Below are 25,350 nucleotides of genomic sequence, written 5' to 3' on the forward strand. Positions count from 1 at the left end.
AAAGGGCAGGTGGCATCAGAGCATAGATACCTGTCAGGCTGAAACTCAATGGGGCCGGATTCTCATTTACACAAAGGTCGCTTCACAGCAGTCTGGCAGCACAAAGAGATCTCAAAGTGAGTGTAAACTTTAAGTCCCCTTTCCATAGGCAGAGCAGTGTAAAGGGACCTTAGTGTGAATGAGACGCTGATCCAATAAGAAGAGCTAGGAGACAAGTCATTAAACACCCTCTCTTTCCAAGTTTGCCCTGGTGCAGAAGGCCTTCACTAAAGTGTCTTTTATCGGGTCCAGATGTTGAGAGGTACTGAATGTCCACAACTCCCACTGATTTCATTGGGAATAGAGGTGCCTAAAACCAGCTGAGTAACTCTCAAGATCTGACCCCTATTTACTGATTGTTCAATAGGTATCACTTGTGTGAGTCAATGTGCTTTAAGCTATAGGGGTAAATAACCACGTGACACAGAAATAAATTGTAGCACACTGATACAATTATTGAAATGCCGTTTTTTTTCCAAAGGGCTCTTTGCCTTACTTTGAACAGCTATGTGCAAGCAAATTAATGATCTCTCATAGGTTTACTGTTCCAGGGCTCCAGCCTGGGAAGGAGTATGTATTTTGCGTGAAATCTGTCAATGAAGCAGGAGTGGGTGACAGCTCACCAGAATCTGACCCCATCATTGTGAGGCCGGCTATCTGTAAGTATTGCATTGCACATGCACACTCACACATACAGAAAACTAGCTCCCTCATCAGAGTATCTTTTATGCACAGCTGGGTCTAGCCACTTGCAAATGATCCCACCCCTAGGCAGCTAGAGGTAGAGGGGGCTTTATTCTCTCCTGCCTTGCAGCTTGTCTCATCATTTGCACTTGTGCAAAGTGGCTGTAGAACGTTCTTGCTCTGATTTGTTAGTGTTTCACATTGCATTGCATGCATTTGGCACAGGTAAGTGACCACACAAAATGCAAGAGAGCAGAGAAGCTGATTCAGTATCTTCCACTTCTCCAGTGCGCCATCATCATTCTCCATTATCTCACACTGCTGCCTTCACCCCACCCTCTCTTGCATCTGCCCTGCACCAGTTAAAACTATAAAGCTCTGAAACACCCAGGAGTTTTCCCACAATTTAAATGAAAATCAGGCCCATCTGAAGGCCCCTTTACATTGCCAGAGTAGTGTAAAGGGGCCTTAGTGCAAGTGAAAATCAAGCCTGGTGTGAACATGCATGGCACAGATAAGTCACGCTAACTGATTCAACATCAACAGTTCTTTTCTGGATCGCCAGCAGGATCCCAAATCTATGTCATACAATATCTATTTTCCTCTCTCTCTCTTTGTCCTCACCTTTAGCTCGTCCATCAGCCCCACGTGATTTTGCCATGCTGAGCTGTGGGAAGAACGACATGACTATTGGGTGGAAAGCCCCAAAGCGCAAAGGAGGGGGAAAGATTCTGGGCTACTTCCTGGATCAGCATGATGCTGCTGAGCTAGACTGGCATGAAGTCAACATCAGAACTATTGCTCAACGAGTTTACAAGGTATTGATTTCATAATGCAATACTGCATTTCTGTGTGAGGCAGTGGAAGTGGTGGCTATATGAAGAGGTGAGCCATTTTCCTCCTCTAGTCTTGACCCTTCTGTAGCCCAGACTCCCTCCCCATCTTGCTCTTTCCCTTTTCTTCATCCCACACCTTTGAGTGTCCCCAGTAAGTCTGACAACTTCTCTGCTGGACCTTGGGGATGCAATTCAGTTCAAGTTTGTCCCACATTCTGATGCCCAGTGCATTCTCGGGCTGTTTGGAGAGTTCTGAGTAATACAAAGTTGCTGCTATTTCTAATTCTTCATAATTCAGCATCAAACGTGTCCCTTACTAATTATTCTATGGGGTTACTAAGAGCCTGTGAGGTCTCATTCCGGCTCAACAGAAAGAGCAATCAAGCCCTTTATGGCATGTGGTGTGGGGGCTACCACCCGAGGACCTAGGCCACACAGTAGTTCGGAGCTCAGCTGTGTGGACTGAAGAGCTTCCCTGTATGCAAGGTGTAGGATATCTGTTTCAGGCTGCGTGTGTTAGAGCAGAAAGCCAGGAGAAGCAACTGTAAGTGTGACTTGAAGCGGAAGTAGAGGGACATGGCTCCTTGGGCACCGAGCTGGCAGGAGTGGCAGACTTAGGAATTTCTGAGCAAAGAAACGGCCTGCTGTGGTTTGTTCCTACTTTGTTCAGGGAAACAAGACGTAAATACCAGATGACACCAAGAGTACACCTGACTTGTATCACTCATTCCTCGTCCTAACAGAAACAACCCTGCAAGACCCCAAATTTTGGCTAACCACTCGGGCCAAGGGGCAACAGTATGTTTTAAGAGTATCTTAATTGGCAGGTTGCTCTTTTCTTTCCTAATACAATGTGTACGCAGGATGTTTTTAACAGATGCATTGAATTATCTACAAAAACTCTGTTAATAGGTTGGGAGGGGGTTTTATAAGTCCTTTCCATGCCATCCTAAAAACATGCCCTTAAAGATCCATGCCCATGAGAGCAGGGGACTGGACTCGATGACTTCTCGAGGTCTCTTCCAGTCCTACAATCTATGAATCCCAGTTACAAACAAACTGTACAATACAAGGCTATGCTAATAATCTCTTTGTTTCTGACCTCAAAGGTTACCAACCTCAATGAAGGACATTTCTATGAGTTCCGTGCTTGTGCGACTAACATGGCGGGAGTGGGGAAAGTATCTGAACCCAGTGACTTGTTCAAGTGTGAGGAATGGACGATGCCGCAGCCAGGTAAGGACAGCATATCAGCAACAGCCAGAAAACAATTCCAGGGACATTAACTATCCCCCTTTCATAAGATAAACTGACTTACTCTTCTGTGATGATATGAGATTTTTGGAAAACTGTGGATTTGGTCATATTGATGTGCTCCGGTAAGAACCCTGGATCCAAACACACCAAACTTTGGGGAAGTTTGGATCAGGAGCCGTATTGTGATCTGTATAGCAGACAGAACCAGAAGCCCTGATCAGAGCTTGTGATAAATAAAGGGGAGGGAGGTAGCTCCTCTTGATGGACACCCAGCCAGCTGTTCTTTACTTGCTTTACAGGTAAAGCAAATAAAGAACAGCTCCCAAGAGAGATTTTACAGCTAACTGTCTGGCTGGGTGTCCATCAAAGGGAGCTACCTCCTCCCTACCCCCCTTTATTTATCACAGAGTTCCTTCCACATTTTGGGAAGGCTGGGGTTGGAATCTGTGCCAGAATTTTGCAGCTTGGGCCCATCTCCCAGTCATGCAGGTGACTTGGGAATCTGAATCCCTTTCACTAAAATGTTAGCGTACATGTCACCAGGCAAGGAGATACAAACCGTGCTGGTCCTGGAGAAGCACCTCTTACCTCATGCACAGAGGGGCAGCTCCATATGGCCCGTTACCTTTGGGCCCTCTGTTTCCTGGGACTGTATTAAAGGAACACAGGAAAAAGAAAAGTCATCTGCTACAAAATAAAGCAGGCACCTCAGGCGCTGAAATCTCTTCCTCAGAGCATGAGGAGAAGCTCTATGGGACAGGGATCATCTTTTTGTTCTGTTTGTACAGCTGGTCCATGATGGTGCTACAGTAATACAGATAAAGAAGAAGAAGAAGGATCATTGCTACACCATGCCATGTAGCCAGTTGAGAGCCCTATGCTCTGGAATCCTGTTGCCAGAGAATGGGAAACCCTGATGCACTATGTAAACTTCTCTGTATGTTACATCATTATAAACAACGTTAAATAGGACAACGTGGCCACTTTCATACAAATCCTGCTGGAGGAAGGACCTCTTCTGAGCCCACCATTCATTCGTTGCCCTCAACCCTGCGATCTGAGGCTCACACCAGAGGCACGTTAATGCATCTTCTGTTCTGATGTCCCTATTTGACAGTCTACCCTTCTTCCAAACAGGCCCCCCCTATGATGTGAGGTTCACCGAGGTGCGGGACGCAAACCTGATGCTGCACTGGGAAGCGCCGTTGTATACAGGAGCAGGTCCAGTCACTGGATATTACATTGATGTCTGCGAAGAGGGGTCAGAGGAATGGAAGCAACTAAATAAGCAGCCGACAGCCAGCACCCACATGAGGGTTTGTATATAAGCCTAGCAGGCAAGCATTCCTTATTATTTAGCATGGTGTTAATTTGTTACATTGGGTTTCTGCAGGTTTCTGACTTGGAGATGGGGAAATGCTACATTTTCCAAGTACGGGCATTGAACAAAGCAGGGATTGGTCCACCTTCCATCCCCTCGGATCCTGTGGTGGTTGAAACCAAACCAGGTATGAGCCTAAGAGTGAACAAATAAAACAGAAAATATCATAATGCCACTATATAAATCCATGGTATGCCCACACCTTGAGTACTGCATGTGGTTCTGGTCACCATAATCTCAAAAAAGATATATTAGAATTGGAAAAGGTGCAGAGAAGGTCAACAAAAATGATTAGGGGTGTGGAATACAGCTTCCATAGGAATAGATTAAAAATACTGGGACTGTTCATCTTAGAAAAGAGACAAGTAAGGGGAATATATGATAGAGGTCTATAAAATCATGAAAGTGGAGAAAGTGAATAAAAAAGTGTTACTTACTCCCTCACATAACACAAGAACTAGGGGGTCACCCAAAGAAATTAATAGGCAGCAGGTTTAAAACAAAAAAAGAAAGTACTTCTTCACACAATGTGTGGAACTCATTGCCATGGGATGTTGTGAAAGCCAAAAGTTTAGCTGGGTTCAAAAAAGAATTAGATAAGTTCCTGAAGGATAGATCCACCAATGGCTATTAGCCAAGATGTTCAGGGACCCCATGCTCTGGGTATCCCTAAAGCTCCAAATGCTAGAAGCTGGAACTGGATGACAGGGGATGGGTCATTGAAAACTGCCCTGTTCTGTTCATTCCCTCTGAAGCATCTGGCACTGGCCACTGTCAGAAGACAGGATACTGGGCTAGATGGACTGTTGGTCTGACTCAGTATGGGCATTATGTTCTTATGTAACAACCTCCCTTGGAAGCCTATCCCAGTGCTTAACTATCTTTATAACTGGAAAGTTTTTTCCTAATGCTTCCAAAATTTTGTTTCTCTTATGCAGGCATAAATGAGATTGAACTGGGAGTGGACAAAGAGGGCTTTCTTTACATGGCCTTTGAAACTCCTGATATGTGTGACTCTTCTGAATTTATCTGGTCAAAGGATTATGAGGGACCTCCAGATCCTAATCGAGTCAGAACTGAAGATAAAGGCAACAAGTAAGTGGGCAGGGAACATTGGGAAAATGAGCATTGGAAGGTGGGGCAGATGGCTGTTTACACACTAAAACTGGGAAAAACATCAAGACAAAATATTTTCCAGAGAAACCATGGAAAGCAAAGCTTTCAAGCCCCCAACCCAAACATTCAACCTCTCCATTAGAGATGGCTGAAGAACCAGTATGGAAAATGTAAGATCCTTCCTCTCGCCCTTCAAACCTCAGATAAACATTTGCACTTTTATGACACATCTGAAAATGAACCCAAACTCCCAATCTCATTAGGAACTCCAGACAACACTGCTGATGTTACACCAGGGATGAATTTGCCCCATTGCTTCTATTTCCCAAGCAAATCTGGACCACTGTCCTGACTTCCAAATGCAGAGGCCATGATGTGTGGAGCTCAGTTAGGCCTTGAGCATCACAGAAAGGAAAAATCAGAGTTGTTCTTTTGCTGAGGCTTTAAGACATTTTGGCTGTGCTACCCTGTACAAGTCTCGGACGAGGTTCGGCCCTCAGTGGAGCTGTGGGGTATCCCACCGCCTTGCTCTGGTCCGCCGTCAGTGCTGGTCCGGCGGTAGTGTGGGACAGCAAACACACGGTTAGGGGCTCAGGCCCTTAAGCAGGGGCTGAGCCAATAGTTCAGGAATCCAGGCCCTTAAGCAGGGGCTGAGTCAATGAGTTTGTAGCAGCCCAGGCCCTACATCAGGGTGGGGCAGCAATCAAATAGTCAGGAACTCAGGCCCTTAAGCAGGGGCTGAGTCAATACGCGAGAGGTCCCAGCCTCTCTAGGCTAGGGAAAGGGGGAGTCTACCACCCAAGGAGTGGGTGGCAGGGGGACGCAGGCCCTCCCACTCCACTGCGTCCCAGCCCGGGGCCCTAGCAGCGGCGGAAACTCGCTGCTGTCAGTGGGGATCCTGGCCGCAACACACTGACATAGGTTCTGGCAGTGTTGCAGCCAGACTGGGGTCGGCTGCCCCCGTGCTACTTCCACACTCCCCCTCGTAGGGTACCTGGGCCGTACTAGTGTCCTCGGTGGTCTCCATCAGCATCGGTTCCTCCAGGTAGGTAGCGAAGGGTAGGTTTGGCTCCTCCTCAGGATAGCTGGAAAGGGGCCGGCTCAGTTCCTCCTCAGGGTAGCTGGAAAGGGGCAGGCTCGGCTCCTCCTCCGGGTAGCTGGAAAGGGGCAGGCTCGGCTCTTCCTCGGGGTAGCTGGAAAGGGGCAGGCTCGGCAAGTCCTCCTCGGGGTAACGGGCGAGGGGTAGGCTCGGCTGGCCTGGTGAGTCCTCAGGCCGGTCGCGGCCTGCTGCTGTCTCCCAAGCGGGAGCTCGGCCACAGACGTCTGCTCTCTCCGGTGGCTTGTTGTCCACTGAGCTCTGCAGGCGGGTTTTTATACTTCCGGGTCAGCGCCACGACCTCTGAGGGACGGGCGCCGGACCCGGTGGCTCCGCCCACGTTGGTGTTAGGGGAGGTTCGGCCCTCAGCGGGGCTGTGGGGTATCCCACCGCCTCACTACATACCCCCACTGTTGCATTCAAATTACTACATATTTGCTCCTCTAGATTTACAAACTTTGTTGCATTCTTCTCTCAAATAACCCCATTTTAGACAGAACCCTAATGTGTTTCTTTTTCTTCTTTAAGATCTAAGCTCATACTGAAAAATGCATCAGAAAAGGATCTGGGGACATATTCAGTGGAGGTAACTGATGTAGATGATGAGATCTCCGCCAGCCATACTTTAACCCAGGAAGGTAAAAATCCATAATTACAAAAATCTTCCGGTGTGCTGTAATTTGTTAATTCCGAATGGCTAGGCAAAAGCTCTTCCCAGACCTTTAGGAGTTGAAGTGGTGCCAGATAATGGCAACAGAAAGGAGATTTCCTACCCTTTAAATGGCCAGATGTGACTGATTACTTCTACAGTATGAGAACTTGAAGGTCATGACATACGGCATCAGAAAGGAAATGTTCTCATAGCCTCAGGGCTTGGCTACACTTAAAATGCTGCAGTGCCACAGCCACTACCTACGCCAACAGGAGAACCCCTCCCATCAGCGTAGCTAATCCACCTCCTTGAGAGGCAGTAGCTGGTCGATAGAAGAATTCCTCTGTCGACCTAGTGCTGTCTACGTGGGGATTTAGATTGTCTTAACAACACTGCTCAGGGATGTGGATATTTCAAACATCTGGCCAACATAGATAAACCGACCTAATTTTCTAGTGTAGACTAGGCCTCAAAGTTTTGCATATTACCACAACATTACAGTAATTTAGGCTTTTTTTTAAAGCTGTTTCTCTAACTGATGCCGTCAGCATTGGATATTATTTTCCCAGCTTCTTCTAATCCCTTCAGCTATGACTTGTTTTGCACCTGTTAAGGACTACTTGACCTGGATGATGAAGGGTCTGTTAACAAGATAAATTGATAATGAGTTTTGATTTCAGTTTGGCTTTACTGATCTAAGTCCTGTGCTGTTCTTTGCATTTTCAGAACTGGATAATTTGCGGAAAATTAGTCATGAAATCAGAAACCCATGTAAGTTGAACTAGTGGCAACTGGCATTTGGGACCAGCATACACAGACTTTCCTGGGAACTGTGGGAAGACTTTTGTGTGCCAGTGACCCTCAGAGCTATGACAGCAGGAGTTTGATCTCTTGGTAGGGCCAACCAAGCTGGACAGGTCAACGGGGGGACCAGACGAAGAGCCATCCATTGGCCCTCGAGGCTGGGGGTTAAATGATAGGCCAACAACCTAGCCTCATATAAAGGCTAAGTTATGGAAAGACAATACGGTAGTCATTCCAGCAAAGAACATGATAGACAGGGATGGAGGAGCCTTGTTCGTGCCCAGAGTGACATCTGGTAGCACGGGAAGGATTCAGATTCAGATATAATGCATAGTAAGGGTGAAATCCTGACCTCATTGAGATCAATATCTAAACTCCGACTGATACCAATTGGATCAGGATTTTATTCTAAATCCTCAACCTTGACCAGCCACATTCCCTCTCCTTCCAGTGATTGAGCTGATCTCTGGGTGGAACATTGATGTCCTTGAGAAAGGAGAAGTGCGTCTGTGGCTGGAGGTGGAAAAGCTGTCGCCAGAGGCAGAGCTGCATTTAATCTTCAACGGGAAGGAGCTTTCAAGCACTCCGGTACGTGTGTTGCTTCTAAACTCCCAATGTGTGCGTGACTTCCTCTGACCCGTCTTCACAATGGGCTAGACTGGCTCTATGAAACCAGAGCTCAGATGAGATCATTGATTCAGAAGCCATTGTTTCCCATCACGTATTTTTATGCTTCTTTTCGAAGACTCTGGGCTTGATTCCACACCGTGCCCCAGCAGAGCTCCGGGTCTGACAGAGAGCCAGTCACTGCTCCCGGATTCTCAGCTGTCAAGTCCCAGCATTAGTTAAAGCTGCTGATGTAACGTCCCTTGGGCATCTTGTGCCAGCAGAGAACTGAGCATGACAGAACCTCACTCCACCCTGACCCCTTCCCATCCCCATTCCTGACACACACCCTACCTCCCTTATGCTGAGAAGGGGGTTGGGAGCAGCGATGAAGAATATGACACAGTCAGGCAGCAGAGCCACCTCTATCAGCTTTGGACTAGCAGACCTTCTCCCCGAACAGGGGGGCTCTCCAGGGGCAATCTCCAACCATTTTAAGTTCACTTTACATGATAAGCAAGCTTGGTGCACCAAAGAATCCAATCCCCCATGAGTAATTTAGCCCTGGTCTGAGCATGTGCTAAGAAATACTGTCTTTGCCAGTTAGATGAAGGGGAGGGTTAATGCTGCCCCTTCTGTCCTACCCAGCAAGCCTGGCTGGTTTTCACACCCGTCTTTGAGTTGGCTGTGTATAAATCGTCTGGCTTTTGAGAGCAGATGCATGCAACCCATTTCCAAATTGCAGACATTGAAAATAACATTGCATCGTGTGTCACAAAGTACTCTTGCATTGTTGTACATTTAAAAGAACATATTAACCTCGTTTGGGCCCTCCCATCCCAGAACCTAATGCTATATATGGTTTAAAAAGTATTTACTCTGGGGAACTGGACGGTTCAGAATTAAGAAAAGGATAATGGAACTATTCACCTGTGGTTCAAATGCAGTCTAACAATGTCAAAATAACAAAGTCATGGGTGTTTTGTGATAGGCAAAATCTGAAGCCTCTCCTAGCCTTTGTTGCCATGTGTTCTCCAGAGACAGAAAGTGTCTAGCAACATTCTTTGAGGCTTTTCTTATGCAATCACTATCTTTTCTAGACTGTATGATTTATGTGGTAATGCATGATTAAACAGTGCATGTCAAGCTCTTTGTATTGCTAATATTTGCTTGCAGCAAACAGGTTGGCCACGACTAATGATGACAGCTAACATTTTTGAAAGTCTGATGGATTTAAGGGGGTGTGTATATAAAAGTTCATGGTATAGTAGTGAGTGCACAGTGCTATGGGGTGGATGTGTTACCCTAACTACCTCCCAGAGGCATGACTACTTGCAACACATGGCTGCTGCTTTCAAGAGCACTTTTTCATTACATAAAAATCCATGTGATTGCACAGAATCCTGGCGAGTTGGAAGGTTTAATACGCAGCAAGGGAGAATCTATTGTACCATGTGTTATAGTGGAAACCTCTTAGGCTGTGTTCTCCGCAGAAACACCCTGCCACAAGCAGGTTCCCCTGCATTGATGTGCAAACCCAGTACACAAATGCAAATGGACTTTTTAACAGAAAACAAAATTCATTTGGGAGTCAAATCCTGGACCATGATTACACCAGAGTAAGGGATGGGCATGGGAAGGAAGAGGGTTTGTTTGCCCCATTGTAGCCCTGGGTGTGTCTACACTGCAAAAAAAAGTACATTCTTAACTTGGGTTAAAATAGCAATGAAAACATGGAAACTCGACTTCTAACTTGGGTTAGCAACTCGTGTTCTACCCCAGGCTCCCTTGCAGGGTTTCACTTGAGCTGCTAACTCGAGTTAAGAACCAGGCTGCCATGTCTTCACTGCTATTTTTACCCAAGTTAGCTAACCTGAGTTAAGAATACACCTTTTATAGGCAGTGCAGATATACCACAGGTAGCCAGGGGAAATATACCAGGGTGGCTCTACAGGTGTAGAGCGAAGCTAAGATCTGTAGCTCCAGCCAGGCTCTATGCTGAAGAAGCCATGGGGCCAGGATTTGGTGCTGGAATAATTTCCCTATGAAAAATGACCAATTTCCCACCAATACTTTGTTTTACATAGACACATAAGATAAACTTTGACAGAGCAAACGGCCTCATAGAACTAATAATCCAGGACTTCTGTGATGACGACAAAGGGACATACACAGCCCAGCTGCAAGACGGAAAAGCTAAAAACCAGTTCACTCTGGCTCTCGTTGATGACAGTAAGTAGAGATTCAGGGTTTAATCCAAAGCCCGCTGAACTCAGTGGGAGTTTTTCTACTGACTTCAGTAGGTTTTGGATCGGACCCTTAGAGAGAGTGCCAGCTAATGACCACAAATGGTTTCCCCCAGTTATATTGTGGGTAGTGATTGAAGGTATCAAGTATTTATTTTAATGCATTTATTCAATGGCCAGGAATCAGTCTTCCTGTAGAAACTGTCTGAATGGCCCTTTAGCACTGATCCAAGTCTTTGGTTTTACATCTGGAGTCCTGGATAATAATCTTTGGCCCTGATAGAGCATCACAGCCATGGATCTGTGTTCATATATTTTCTTCTTTATTTGCTGTATACACAGAATTCCCTCACAACAAACTATGTATTGACACACAGAGCTTGATGGTGTGTACTGTGATGTTTAGTCATTTTATCTTAACATTGGCCTGAAAATTCAAGGACTTTAACAACTAAATTTGAATAATAAAGAAACTGCAGTGACTAGAGAAAGTCCATATAGCTCTGTAAGGTGAACAGTAAGGTGAACAGATAGGCCCATATATGCTAATGTACAGAAACATTTTGGCTCTTTATGAGCAGAAAGTTGCAGTTTTTCCAGTCTAAATTCTTCCCTAAATAATACTGTAGCTTTATTTGACAGTTCTCATTTTTAAACAGTTTGGCAATTGTTCTTAATCGTATTGGATTGAGTCTCTTGATGCCTGAAACTGTATTTCTAATACTTCTCCCTTGAAAAGTTGCAAATTCAAGGACTCAATCCTGTATTCTTTGCATACCCCAGAAAACTCCTATTTAAACCGATGGGAGCTTCCAATGCCTAAAGATCAGCTCTTAAAAGCAAATTCATTGTATTTTCTTGAAAATAAATATTACATTCTGAGCTGCCAGCAGCATGAAAGGCTAATAGAGCTGACCTTGCCAAGGATTCTATACTGAAGAACAGAGTTTAACTGAGGCTGGAGAGATGGCGCCGGCTGAGAGATACACTGTATGTGTTTTAGAGTAACATCCTTCCCGGTTAGGAATCTATACCATGTTACAGGGAGAGGGGTTGTAATAGTTGTTTCAAGGACCTTTTGTTGACTCTGATCTGTCACTGTTTGTTCTTTCAGCTTTTGATAAAGTTGAGGCCGAGGCTGCTGCTAAGCGGAGAGACTGGAGGAGAAAGCAAGGTAAGATAGCCTCAAGGTCACTGACTTTGCCAGGACTGGTGAAAAGTTGGTGAAAGCTGAAACAAGGATATTCTACTGAGCACCCAAACAATAAGTGAAAAGTAAATTGCTCTCTTCAGTATACTCTTATTTAAACTGCTTGCTGGACTAAGATAGAGCATTTTATTTTAGGTTACTGTTTCTGGCTATTAAAAATCAAATCAAATCAAAGTTTGATTTGTTTTAATAGTTCAAGGCATGTGAACAGCTGTCTCTGGTAGAGGGCCCCTGAACCAACACCCTGACTCTGAACATGCCTGAGTTTCAGAAAAGGTCCAATCCAGATGGGACTCAGGGCCATCTCTATCTCCTGGTGGAAAGCAGAGAATGTGGAAATCTTCACTATCAATGGGAGCAGTACATTCCCCTGTCTCCCTCCCCTATCTTGTGGCTGATGTATGCATAATGAGTATAAAAAAGCCTTTTTCAGGGAAAAGAGTAGCTGATTCATAGATTCCAAGTCCAGAGAGACCTTTGTGATCATCTAGTCTGGCCTGCTGCATAACACAAGCTATATAGAACTTCCCCAAAATGATCCCTAGAGCAGATCTTTTAGAAAAACATCCAATCTTGATTTTAAAAGTGTCAGTAATGGGGAGTCCACCACAACCCTTGATAAATTGTTCCAATAGTTAATTGCTCTCACCATTAAAAATTTACACCTTATTTCCAGTCTGAATTTGTCTAGCTTCAACTTCCAGATATTGGACCGAGTTATACCTTTCTCTGCTAGACTGAAGAGCCCATTATTAAATATTTGTTTCCCATGTAGGTACTTATAGACTGTAATCAAGTCACCCCTTAACCTTCTCTTTGTTAAGATAAACAGATTGAGCTTCTTCAGTCCATCACTGTAAAGCAGGTTTTCTAATCCTTTAGTCATTATCATGTCTCTTCTCTGAACCCTCTCCAATTAGTCAACATCCTTCTTGAATTGTGGGCACCAGAACCAGATTAAAAATGGACAGATCAATTTGCCTTTTAATTGGGCTCACAGATAGTTCATATCAGGAGAGCAGACTGGAACATATACACATTATCTATTCCATTGCCCTCCACCTGCAGAATATCCATAATCTTTCAATATTGACCTGACACTCTACCCAGTCACTAAATCAAAGGAATAATTGGAGAGCATAATCTACCAGCATATTAAGAAAAGACCTGTTAGTCACTATAAGAACCGTTGCCCTCGGGAACTTTTTAAAATGATACATCTAACATTATGGTGCCTACTGCATATAAAATACAAGTTCCATAAAAGTGGAACATGGAAGAGTTAATACAAGGAGGACAGTGCTGCGATTTACCACTAGATGGAGCCATTGCATGGTATAATATTAAAAGCGGACCTGCAGGAGAGACCAGAAAGACTGTTTTTTTGTTTTGTTTTTTTACTTGTAGGTCCTCATTTTATAGAGAATTTGCAATGGAAGGTTACTGAGGATTGTGAAGTTCTGCTGACGTGCAAGGTAAGTATTACCATACAGTTGTTACTGTGTACAGTAGCATCCATCTATTGTTAATATAGATGTGCATTTTAAGGAGACTGCATAAATAACGCCAGCTCTAACCAATTGATATTTTCCTACTGATAAAAGGCAAGATCCTGGAAGTAAATCCTAGCAGCTGTGGAAAACAAGGGGGAAAGCGTCACCTAATACTGAGGGGATCCCCTGGGACAGCTGAAGTCTCATAATTAGAAAGATATCCTTGCATTCAAAAAGATCAGTATTCTGATTGCTAAATCTTTACTTCAAACAGGCAACAAACATGAAAAAAGATACCAACTTTAAATGGTTCTTGGATAAAAAAGCACGTTTGGATGGTCTGTATGATCTGCAGACTGGGGCTGGAACTCTTCGGATTAAAAAGGTGAAAAACATAATGCAACTTGGGGGCATTTGTGATATTATTTCAACGTGCAATAAATGTGGGTAGATATTACTAAGATATTAATTAATTATTATTATTATTATTAGCATTTACTGTTTGTTTCTGGCAGTACCCACAGTGTGCTAGGCACTCTTCAAATACAGAAGAAAGCATGAAACAAAAACAAAGGCTGGAAGATAAAGCCAGAGAAATTCAAATTAGAAATAAGGCCCATATTTTTAACAGTGAGAGTGATTAGCCACTGGAACAAACTTCCAAGAAAAGTGGTGGATTCTCCTTCTCTTGAAGTCTTCAGATCAAGACTGGATGCTTTTCTGTGAGAGGCTTAGGTTAAACACAAGTTATTGGGCTCAATACAGGAGTAACTGGTTGAAATTATATGGCCTGTGATCTGCAGGAGCTCACTCTAGCTGATGTAATTGTCCTTTTGCCCTTAAAAATCAATGAATCCTTGACACACAGAGCATCAACAGGTGAATGAAGGGGGCTCTGTGGTAGAGTTAATGAACCAGAGTTTTGTCTGTGCAGAGTTAGTTTAAATACTTCTTGGTCTCAGTTTTTCAATTTAATTTCAAATCAACAATTTCCATATAAAAAACCAGTATATTCATCAGTGTGAGTGGCAATCTCTGCTCAGATGAGACCTAGGACCATCAATACACATCACTCCTGCAGGTTGAGATTGATGTGTATCAGTACAGCTGTAGAGGCGAAGCTTGCAAGGGGCTGCTTTCATTCTAGTCAATACTGTTGTTAACTCACCAAATTCACCCAAATGCCAGGGGGAAATTCACCAGTACATTACAAACAGAGCTCTGATCTCACCAGCCCAAAACTGTCCCATACTTTAGTGATCTGTGAAATTTCCATTTTAAAATATTTTGCCAGCTTACCAAAGAGGATAAAGGAATATACAAAGCGGTTGTTTCTGATGACCGAGGAGAAGACATTACTGAACTTGATCTCAGTAAGGAAGGTAGGATGATTTCATACTAATAGGCAATATGTTACACTTTTATATATATGTGATCAGGCTTTCAATACGGCTTTAAAATTACACTTTCTACCTATTTTAAGTGTTTTCTATAGTACTCATTATTTTAATATATAAATGCTTCCCAATGTAATCAGATCTACATTATGAGATCTCTAGTGGACTTTGAGAGTTTTCTACTCTTTTCTCTTCTCTGGTACAGAAGGCTATGTTATACTTTATACATGTATATTGTACATTTCAAGAATAAGAAGTATTTAAAAGTAGGATTAGGATCAGAAAATGTACCTGGTACAAACAGACCCTTTTTACTCACTATGGCCCTGATCCAAAGCCCACTGAAGTCAATGGATCAGATCCCATGGCTATTCCCTGCATGTGTCTCTGTCATATCTCAATTAATGACTGACATACGCAAGTTTTAACTCCTGCTAGCTCTGCAGATCCTCAAAAGAGAGGGAAGAGCAAACTGGGTACTGTTTTCCATTGTGCAGCCTCAACAAAACTGAGTTCTGATTGCAGAATCTTTAGTACCAATGATGTCAGATGCAAAAAGGACACTTTTACTTTCAACACCCTGTTTTAATTTGCAGTGCTGTGAATTCTTCTGGAAGTTAGAGAGGGCATAAATAATGACAATCCTCCCAATGTCTTCCATACAGTCATTTTTCAAACCATGACCGTGCTATAAAACCTCTCGAGCAGCGGGGACAGAAGGGGTGAAACTCAAAGGTGTTCTGAGCATTTAAACTCATCAGGAATCAGGAGACTCTTTTCCGCAGGCTTTAAACTTTGCAATGTCATTTGGCATCTATCGTTTAACTCTGATAGGTGAATTTGTATCCCATGTGAGATACAGCACTGCGTACGCTGAATGTTAAGGAAGCTGACAGCTTCTGAATAAAGTAAGATATGTCCAACATGTAGAAATAAATGAGTCAATGGCAAAAACTTTATAGCCAGTGAAGTTTACCAACAGGAAAACACAACAAAATAACTACCATACACTGTAGGTTTTATGATCTGAAGAGGCTGTTGGTTAATCAGATGCAAATTGCTAGCGAATGTATTTATGGCTGATTGAAGCTTCTTCCTCTGTGTGTAGGGTTTGAAGACATTCTCAAAGAGCTCTGCAGGGTTAGTGGTAAGTCTGTTTCTCATCTGCTTCATACTGTAAAAATAATACTTAGCAGAGGTATGTAATTATTATCCCTATTGTACAGATGGGGAAACTGAGGCAGAGGGAGGCAAAGTGATTTGCCTATGGTGGGAGAAAGCTGGTCTCAGGGCTGGGATTGTCCTTTGTTCAGATCAAGAGGCCACTCCTTTCTCTCTGAAGTAAAACTCCTCTATGTTGTAAAGGTAGCCAATGGGGAAGTAAAGTGAATGGGGAACAGGAGGCATTTAGATTCTGCTGTGGGTTTAGGGGGATTTGGGGAATTGAAGTGTGGGGAGAACAGTCAGTAAACAGCTGGAAATGAGAGGAAGGGGAAGAGAAGTGAGCTGAAGGCAGGGCTGCTGCAGCGGGAGAGAGAGGAGTTAAATATATTCTACTCCTGTCTTTCACCTTAGAAACCTGATCCTCCCTGAAGGGCAGGAAATGTTCTCTCTTTAACTCTTGCTATGATTTGTTATTTCTGCCCAGACACCTGCATTTGTCACATTCTAACATCAAAGTGAGTTGAGACCTAAGTCTCTCTGGCCCTGTCTACAGTAGGGAATGTGCCCATTGCTGATAATGGGTGCAGCTGGCCTAGTGCTGAATGCACGTTAACAGCACGTGTAGACCAGAACAAATCCCGTTCAGAAAGCATAGTTAAACCCTGCAGAGAGCAGGCCTAGAGGGCGTGGTGGTAAAAATGTTATTCTACCCCCATCATTGGTGGCTGCCCCAATATTAGAACAATGGAAGGTGAATTTGAGAGAAGGCCCTAATGTGTCTATGGGACCTCCTACACTTAGGATCCAGGCCTCCAGGGAAGTATGCACATTTCTGCTGGGTGGAAGACGTAGAGCCTTCATGTGCTGGAACGCAGTCGCTTTCAGCTGCCCATGTTCTTCAAACTGGGTGAAACATTAGGTTCTTTAAAATATATATGTATATAGCCAGTATATAGACTGGCTGGTCACCCAAAGAAATTCTAGTCTTTGAATTCTCTTCTTAGCCCTTTCTGCTAAACCTCTGAAAGTCCAGCCAACTGCAGAAGGCATCAGAATCTACAGTGAGGTGAAGTACTACACAGACTACATGAAAACAACCTGGTATCACAAGTATGTACTTCAGATATGCTAGCAAGGCTCATAACATATGGACAGTCTGTATTATCTGCCATGGAAATTAAAGCGCATTGGTTGAGGTCCTCCAAGTATGTAGGTGCCTAACGTCCACTGAAATCAATGGGAGTTAGGGGCCTAAATACCTTTGAGGTTTGGGACCCTTGTGCCCAAACCTGCACTCCTTGAAGACAATGGGGGATTCGTCTGAATGAGGATTGCAGGATTGTGGGGATAAGGGGTTTTACGTTCAACTGTCTCTTTACATTGAATCGCGTGTGGGAACTCGTCAGTTACCAATCATGTTCAATTTATTTTCTGCTGCACAAGTACTCCTGGGTGACGATTTCACTGGTGTGATAATGATACTATCAAATGACAGCTCAGCTACAGACATGGGAGGATGTATTCTTTTTAAGTACTTCATCTGTGCTGCTTTATACTTCTCTGCACGACCGCCTCACCCCATTCTGAAGAACTGAATGCCACTCCTGCTTCACATTTATACACCCTTTTATTTGAGCATATCAAAGTTCTTTCCCAACATTAGTTAATTTGGCCTCACAACACCCTTGCAGAATAGACCTATTTTCCAGATAGGCAAAATTTAGAGGTGAAGGGCCAAATTTTCAACAGTATTTAGGCTTAGGCACCCAGGGGCTTTTGAAAATCCCACTAGGTGCCTTTCTGCATGTTTAGTTGCCTAAATACCTTTCAGAATCCAGCCCTAAGAGACTTGCCCACAGTGAGTCTATGGCCATCAGGAATAGAACCCCAGTCCTAGCTCCCAGTCTCTTGTTCTAACCAATAGATCCTAAAAAGTCAGTTTAATCTCAAAACTTGTGCAATTTTACTTCAATGTTGTTAAAATGATATAATTTGTTTCCTTAGGGAGAAGCGACTAGAAAGTGGCGAGAGGTTGAAAAGCGGAAGTACAATGGACCAGATCTGGCTACACATACTGAACCCCACGGATTCGGATAAGGGAAAATATACCCTGGAAATATTTGATGGGAAAGATTCTCACAGACTATCAACTGACTTGTCTGGGAAAGGTGAACTGGAGCAGAACATTTCTGTCTTAGGGAAGAGCTAAACACCTGCTACTTTCTGAGATTTCCCCCTCACTTGGGCCTTCAGGCTCCCCTCCCTCACGCTGAGATGGGGAGCACAGCAGCGGGGGAGCTCTGTGAAGTGCCGTGGGGATGGTATGCTGTGAATTAGGAGGGGGGGTGGAGGGAAGTGCACAGAGGAGGGTGGTGTGCAGCATGGGGAGAGGGATAGCTCAGTGGTTTGAGCATTAGCCTGCTAAACCCAGGGTTGTGAGTTAGGGATCTGGGACGAAATCAGTACTTAGTCCTGCTAGTGAAGGCAGGGGGCTGGACTCGATCACCTTTCAGGGTCCCTTCCAGTTCTATGAGATAGGTATATCTCCATATATTATGGACAAAGTAGCTAATGGCAGGAAGACTCCAACTCCCCTTAGGGATCATTACTGCCATGGGAGAGGTAGCTCCCAGAGAATAGGGCTGTCCTGAGAGATGACCCAAAATTGATTTGCTTCCCCCACAGACCCATGGGGTTTGCAGGAAGCATCCCTGCCCCTCTCTTGGAGGAGAGACTGTGACTCTCACTCTGCCACTGGGACCTCTCAGAGTTGTTCAGATTACTTTTCCCTTCCCTGGCGCTTCTCTGTAGGAAGGGAGCATCAGGGCCTTGATCTTTTAGCAGCACATAAATAGATCACATGTTTTCTTGAGGCAGCTATAAATACTGTTCTATGTGTGACTCTACATGTCCCTATTATCACACATGTTAGGTTAAATCTATTAAATAACAAACCGCAAACTACACTTTCTTCTTAAAATCTCTTTTATTCCTTGCAGCTTTCGAAGACGCAATGGCCGAACACCTAAGGCTAAAGTGAGTTTCTTCTCAAATACTTTCACATTTGAAACTGAACTAAGGCCTTGGCTACACTGGCAATTCACAGCGGTGTACTTGCTGCGCTCGGGGGTGTGAAAAAACACCCCCCCTGAGCGCAGTGAGTGCAGCGCTGTAAAGCGCCAGTGTAATCAGCGCCTGCAGCGCTGCACGCTCGCTCGCAGCGCTGCAAGCTATTCCCCTCGGAGAATAGGGGAATATGCGCTGTGAAGTGCAATAACACTTGCGCTTCACAGCGCTGCCGAGGCAGCGCTGCCGCGGCAGCGCTGTGAATCCGCGAGTGTAGCCAAGGCCTAAATGTTTACGTTTAAAGCTGAACCACCTGGTTTATTTTTGTTAATAAATGAGACTCTGCAGCTTGGTTTAACCTCCACGTTGCACATCCCACCATGGAGATCCAATCCTGGCAGATTTCTCAACCATGTCCAGCAGGCCATGTCCCCTCTCAGGGATGGGAAGTGACACTACACCTGGGCAGTCAGGCTGGAAGGTGGGAGCTGAGCATGGCACTGGTGCAGGAGAGGCATAAGGGCCAGCAGCTACAGCAAGGATGGCTCCACAGGGATTGGCAATGTGAACCATGGAAAAAAATGTTGGGTCAGCAGAAAAGACATGGCAGGATCATGGCCACTCCTAAGTCTGAGAGGCGTGGAAATGGAGTTGTCACATGTAGGAGTGACCCTTCCAGATCAGGTTTGAGGCATGATGATGGGATCCCAGGAGGAAGCCTGCATTTCCTGGTCCCTGTGAGGTAACTCTTCTGTAGATACACAGAGGGCTTCAGCTTTCGAGACTGTCACTCTGGGACAGTTTTCAAAACTAAATTCACTTTTAAAGAAGACGTTTTCCTAGACATGAACCTGAAACTCCAACATCAGCTGTTTCTTATAGTGACCAGTAAATCAGAAAGGACCTCTTATCCTTCATGGGTGGAACACTTGTGAGATCAAGCCTTAAGCAAACATTAGAGGAGATGCATTATCCACTGGCTACTATGAAGTTTATCAAGAATTTAAAAAAAATTGTTTTCTACATGTCTCTCTAGTTCCAGAAACTGGCCAAAAAAACCTTCATTATGCCCCCCAGATGAAACCTAGAGAATCCCTAAAAATTTCAAACATTTTCCCTGTTCCAATATCTCACCTTACTGCACACCTTTGCTTTCACTTTGGAAGTGAAGTTCTCTATAGAAATTAGGGAACAGGTTCCTATTAAAAACATTCAGGGTACATATTTAATAAATAAAAAATACTAAATCTCTTTAATTGTCTTTTTCTTACTTTCAGGGAAGCAGTGATAGCAGAAAAGAGTAAGTAAACAAATGTTGCACATTCTCCTTGGTTCTGTCATACAGATCAAAGGGCCATACTGGTATGTAAAGCTGAACAGTCACATTTGTTCCTTCCCAGATCGTGCAAGAGTTGTTCAAGGTCTGCCAGATGTTGCCACCATCATGGAGGATAAGGTAATACTAAGTAACTGTATACCTATCATGGCCAGGTTGCACAGATGTGCAAGGATGGCTGGCAGGAAGAGGACAAGCAGATTTCCCCTACCTGTGTCTCCATATAGGGGATGGGCATTGCAGTTGTCAGAGGCCTGGTGTAATACCCATTGCTAACATCACTGAGCAATATGATGGTGGGTGGTCCTTCCAGACACACACACCTTCTCTGTAGGAGAAAATTGTTGGGGGCGGGGCAGGGGTTCCTTTGAAATCCACAAATCTAGGTAGGCCTCAAGGTTCCATTTTTTGTGCACTTGTGAAGTGCAGGGATAGTTTTAATGCTAAAATAGAAAAAGTTACATGAACGGCTCTATCCTTACTCAACTGCTCTCCTTAGACACCACATCCTAGTTTTCAGGTGCTGACAATGATCTATTGTAGCTGTTTCATATGCCCCTAGTCTCCCTTCCCAACCCTTGCTTTAGGCTAACAACTTTATATATGGGTCCTGATTCTTCTGTCACACTAGTTTTATAATCTATTGGACTGGATTCTCCTATAAGGGCACTGTGGCTGAGTAAAGAGGCTTTACAATGACTGTAAATGTAATTTATGCCCACTTTAAGGTCCCTTTACACTGCCAGAATGGTGTAAAGGGGCCTTAGCACAAATGAGAATCAGTCCCATTTACTTCAATTGAGTTATTCCTGATTTACCCTGGGGAAAGTGGCAGAAGAAAGAAGCCTATCATAATGTCGAAATCTCACCAACTGGCCGGCCCCATCAAAAATCTTAGCGGCTTCTGAGGTCACTTAAAATGACTCACTTTTGTTTAGACATGTATAACCCAGGTTTTGAAAGCGATTAATATAAGCCACCTATACTTCATATAACCACAACTGTGCCAATGGAACCTGCAAGGAAGAGTAATTAAATTTTAACCATAGCCGCCCTTTGTTTAAAGCTGCAGGCTAGAGAAAGTAATTCTATCTCATTGTGATGCTGTGACTTCTAAACAAAGATGCCTCCCTGCAGGGAAACCTACACCCCTGCAGGAGCTGTACACAGGTTGCAGTTGGTGTGTTTGTACAGTGTCAGACACACTATTGGCATGCACTAAATAAATAAAAATGTGGAGCAGTCATTCTCTCCATTCACATTATTCTGGTGTTTAAGACCCCTACACCTATCCAAAAGAAGATAAACCTGCCCAGCTTAGCAGCCTGAATAGCCAGGATAATTTGCAATTTTAACAACCTCATAGGAAGTATTTAGGTTTTGCTGTGGTAGATTTGTTCACTAATAATATAAATCTTGCCCGCCCCCTCAAGAACCTAGTTCTGCCACCTCTGATATACTTCTCAACTCAACTAGATCCTACTATTGAGGGACTCCTGTCCTGTATCATAATGAATAACTCCTTCATAGCCTAGAAACTAAAACAGCCTTCAATTTTATGGTCACATCAATGATCCTTAACATTTTCAAAGCAGTTAAACATACTTCCATTGCTAATGGCCCCAAACAGAGTAGCAATGATTTCAGCTGCATGGATTCAATTTCCTATATGGCTAAAGATTTGTGCGCTTAAAAAATGTAGCCTTCCATTTCCTGGCAAGCAAAATGGTATTGTAAGATCATGCTGTCCTAGGCACTGAATAAGAGAAGTACAGTATCTATTTTAGGTAAAAAAAATTGCTGGGATCAGAATCAGGCCCATAGACTTGTATTCTCAGACTACTGCCTCTCATGCTGATCAGTATCGTCTCATGGTTTCCTCTTTACTTCCCATCTGTATCCACCTGTTGTCTCTTGTCTTATACCTAAAGCTCTTTGGGGGCAGGGACCATCTTTTTGTTCTGTATTTGTACCACAATGGGGTTCTGGTCAATGACTAGGTCTCCTAGGTAATACAAATAATTAATAAGAATAATAATACATGAGAGATAATCTTATCTCTTGGGATCGACACGGCTACAAAAATACTGCCAACAATAGTAATCCATAGCATTTATATGGTGCTTTCCATCTTCAAAGCACTTAACAAATGTTAATCAGTTAATCCTCTCAAGTCCCTCTCTGGGGTAGGTGAATAAGCAGTATGATCCCCATTATACAGATGAGGAAACTGAGACAGAAAAGTGGGTAAGTAGCTTGCCTGAGGCCAGAGTGTCTGCGCTGATAAGAACTTACGAGTTCCTGGATCAGCGAAACTTGCGGGGGTTTTTGGAGATCCATTTTTATCTTTCCTTCTTTGTCAAATTATGCTTTAAGCCACTGGCTGTGAATTGCCACTGTAACGCTATATTTACTATATTTTTAAAACAGACCCTGTGTTTGACATGCTGCATATCTGGTGATCCTTACCCAGAAATCAGTTGGTTCAAGAATGAGAAGTTAGTAGTTTTTAAAGATCGTTACAAAATGGATGTGAAGGGGATAGTTGTCACAATTACCATTGAGAAAGTCTGCGGTGACGACACAGGAAAATACAGCATCTATGTCAAGAACAAATATGGCTCTGAAACGGGGCAGGTTACTATCAGTGTGTACAAGCATGGAGAAGAACCGATCGAGCTACGGGAAAAATGATTGCCAACCCACTCAGAAACCCAGGTTGGGATTTCCAAAGAGGCTTAAAGGCATTAGGCACCAAACTCCCATTGAATGTCAAAGGGATTTAGACACTTGGGTTCCTTTGACAATCCCAGCCTTAAAATTCAGACTAGTATCTCTTTTTATTATCTACGTATAAAATAAAGGTTTTCACAGTGATTTACAGTATAAGAAATCACCATATACCCCTCTTAAAAGCATCTATAGAAATCTGGAGAAAACCTTCAAAATCCCACTCTAACTCTACAGAATTAGACAACCGCTTCATATAGTGTGCCACTTTTCAGCTAACAGCACTATGTATAAGATACAGTAGGGGTTCATGTATACAAGAACTTATCAGTTTGTATTAAGCCCCTGTGTGTTATTGAATATCCTGTAGCAGGAGAATGTTGATGTGTGTATTGTTATTAAAACGTAACCCTGCTTGGGCCCAATTCAGCACAGTACTCAAGCACATGCATAACTAGATGTCAGTGGGACCACTGGTGTGCTGAAAGTTAGGCATGTTCCTAAATACCTCGCTGAAACAGGGCCTTGATGCACTTATATTTACAAGGCTAAGCCATGTGGGAGGAAAGTAAGGCAGCATTTAATGCTGTTTTAAATAAAGATCAAGGCAAAAATGGAAAAGTTCATTTTTAAAATGTTTGACAGCTACTGTTTCTAAACTACCCACACTTTCAGAAGAGGGTTTCCATGCCACTGTTTTATCTGTTACTATTGATCAAGAACAGTGTTTGCCTGTCATACTGTAGTTGATCCTGTATTCTATGCAGTGTTTAAAAGGTGTGTGCTAAATAAAAAATCTAAACCTTGACAACAATACAGGAGTGAGTCGTACCTAAAAGTGTCCATGGAAAGGACTGTTTGGAAACAGATTTGTGTTTGTGAGGGAGAGAGAAAGAGCAAGAAATACAAACTTTTCTGAATCGGAGGTAACTTCCCGATATGACTAACTAGATTAGTTTAAACCGAACACATCTTCTACAAAGGTGTTTGTACAGTGCCAAGTACAATGGACCTGGGATCTTGGTTGGTCCCTAGGCATTTCTATAATAAACATGATGAATAACAATGATGACATGACATAGTATTTGGGACCAGATCCTCTCTCCTTAGAGGATTACGTATACCTAGATGATGTCATAATCCATACACCAGACTGGGTAACCCACTTGGAGAAAGTTGAGGCAGTACTGCGCACCTTAAGATGGGCTGGCCTCACCGCTAATCAGTAGCGTAGCTAGGGGGGTTCAGGGGAAGCAGCCGCTTCCCCTCAGTACATTTTTCAAAAGTGAGCCACCGCTGGGGTCCTGCAGGCAAGTGGGGGGGCAGCACGGCCGGACTCCAGAGGAGCCATTGTGTGTGGGGGGGGGGTGGCGGGCGCAGCCAGAGGAGCGAAGGGGCCGGCTCCTCGGCCATTGCGCCCCACACGGCCCCAACATTGCTGCCGCGGCCGCCTCCTGCAGCAGCTCAGGGCTCGGTGACTGAGCACTCCGCAGTTGGCGGGCAGATCCCCTCTCCCCGGCAGCTTCCTGCTTCCGGGCCGAGGGAAGCAGGAAGCTGCTGGGGAGAGGGGATCTGCCCGCCAGCTGCAAAGTGCTTGGTTGCCGAGCCCTGAGCTGCCGCAGGAGGCAGCCGCGCTGAGCGTGGGGCGCAATGGCCAAGGAGCCCAGCCGCTTCGCTCCTCCGGCCGCGCCTGCCGCCCCCCAAATGGCTCCTCCGGAGTCTGGCCGTGCTGCCCCCCCCCCCTCCCCCTTGCTTGCAGGAGCCCAGCACCGGCCCGGCAGGCTCCGCTTTTGAAAAAAATGCTGGGCTGCCTGGGCCAAGGGAACCAGGAAGCTGCCAGGGAGAGGGGATCTGCCCGCCCCACTGCTCCGTTCCCCCCAGCCCCCGGGAGAAGTGAGCAGCGCCCGCCTGCCACCCCTTCCCCCGCGCCCCCCCCCCCCCCCCGAGCCCCTCCAAGGGGGGGGCGCAGCATGGCTGCAGCGTGGCCGGAGGAGCCGGGGGGGGGGGGCGCGGAGCGGCCGGAGGAGGAGCCAAGGAGGGGTGTGGCCAGAGGAGGAGCCAAGGGGGGGCACCTTTTTTATGGTTGCTCCCCCTGCACTGAGAAGCTGGCTACGCCACTGCCGCTAATCCCACTAAATGCACTATAGAGCTAGCAGAGGCTAGGTACCTGAGGTATATTGTAGGAAGGGGCATAGTGAAGCCCCAAACGAATAAGCTAGAGGCAATTCAAAACTGAC

The 25,350-nt window shown here is 44.6% G+C and overlaps 1 protein-coding gene across 3 annotated transcripts in view; it reads left to right on the forward strand.

Annotated features, from left to right (window-relative positions):
- Nucleotides 1-23,927, forward strand: part of MYOM3 (myomesin 3) — a 56,641-nt gene extending 32,714 nt beyond the window's left edge. For all 3 annotated transcript variants that reach the window (XM_065576743.1, XM_005302213.4, XM_065576742.1), the window contains exons 17-37: nucleotides 577-698; nucleotides 1,354-1,541; nucleotides 2,669-2,795; nucleotides 3,954-4,132; nucleotides 4,210-4,324; nucleotides 5,136-5,292; nucleotides 6,938-7,047; nucleotides 7,788-7,832; nucleotides 8,317-8,453; nucleotides 10,559-10,703; nucleotides 11,832-11,891; nucleotides 13,335-13,402; nucleotides 13,695-13,805; nucleotides 14,715-14,802; nucleotides 15,926-15,964; nucleotides 16,986-17,091; nucleotides 17,986-18,149; nucleotides 18,981-19,017; nucleotides 20,325-20,347; nucleotides 20,448-20,503; nucleotides 22,814-23,927. In XM_065576743.1, the coding sequence (XP_065432815.1) occupies nucleotides 577-698; nucleotides 1,354-1,541; nucleotides 2,669-2,795; nucleotides 3,954-4,132; nucleotides 4,210-4,324; nucleotides 5,136-5,292; nucleotides 6,938-7,047; nucleotides 7,788-7,832; nucleotides 8,317-8,453; nucleotides 10,559-10,703; nucleotides 11,832-11,891; nucleotides 13,335-13,402; nucleotides 13,695-13,805; nucleotides 14,715-14,802; nucleotides 15,926-15,964; nucleotides 16,986-17,091; nucleotides 17,986-18,149; nucleotides 18,981-19,017; nucleotides 20,325-20,347; nucleotides 20,448-20,503; nucleotides 22,814-23,077 (2,341 nt within the window). In that variant the 3' untranslated portion in view covers nucleotides 23,078-23,927. The remainder of the gene's footprint in view (nucleotides 1-576; nucleotides 699-1,353; nucleotides 1,542-2,668; nucleotides 2,796-3,953; nucleotides 4,133-4,209; nucleotides 4,325-5,135; nucleotides 5,293-6,937; nucleotides 7,048-7,787; nucleotides 7,833-8,316; nucleotides 8,454-10,558; nucleotides 10,704-11,831; nucleotides 11,892-13,334; nucleotides 13,403-13,694; nucleotides 13,806-14,714; nucleotides 14,803-15,925; nucleotides 15,965-16,985; nucleotides 17,092-17,985; nucleotides 18,150-18,980; nucleotides 19,018-20,324; nucleotides 20,348-20,447; nucleotides 20,504-22,813) is intronic.
- Nucleotides 23,928-25,350: the final 1,423 nt, after the last annotated feature.

Source organism: Chrysemys picta, chromosome 23, assembly GCF_011386835.1.
Source record: "Chrysemys picta bellii isolate R12L10 chromosome 23, ASM1138683v2, whole genome shotgun sequence".
In the NCBI taxonomy this organism is placed as follows: Eukaryota; Metazoa; Chordata; order Testudines; family Emydidae; genus Chrysemys; species Chrysemys picta.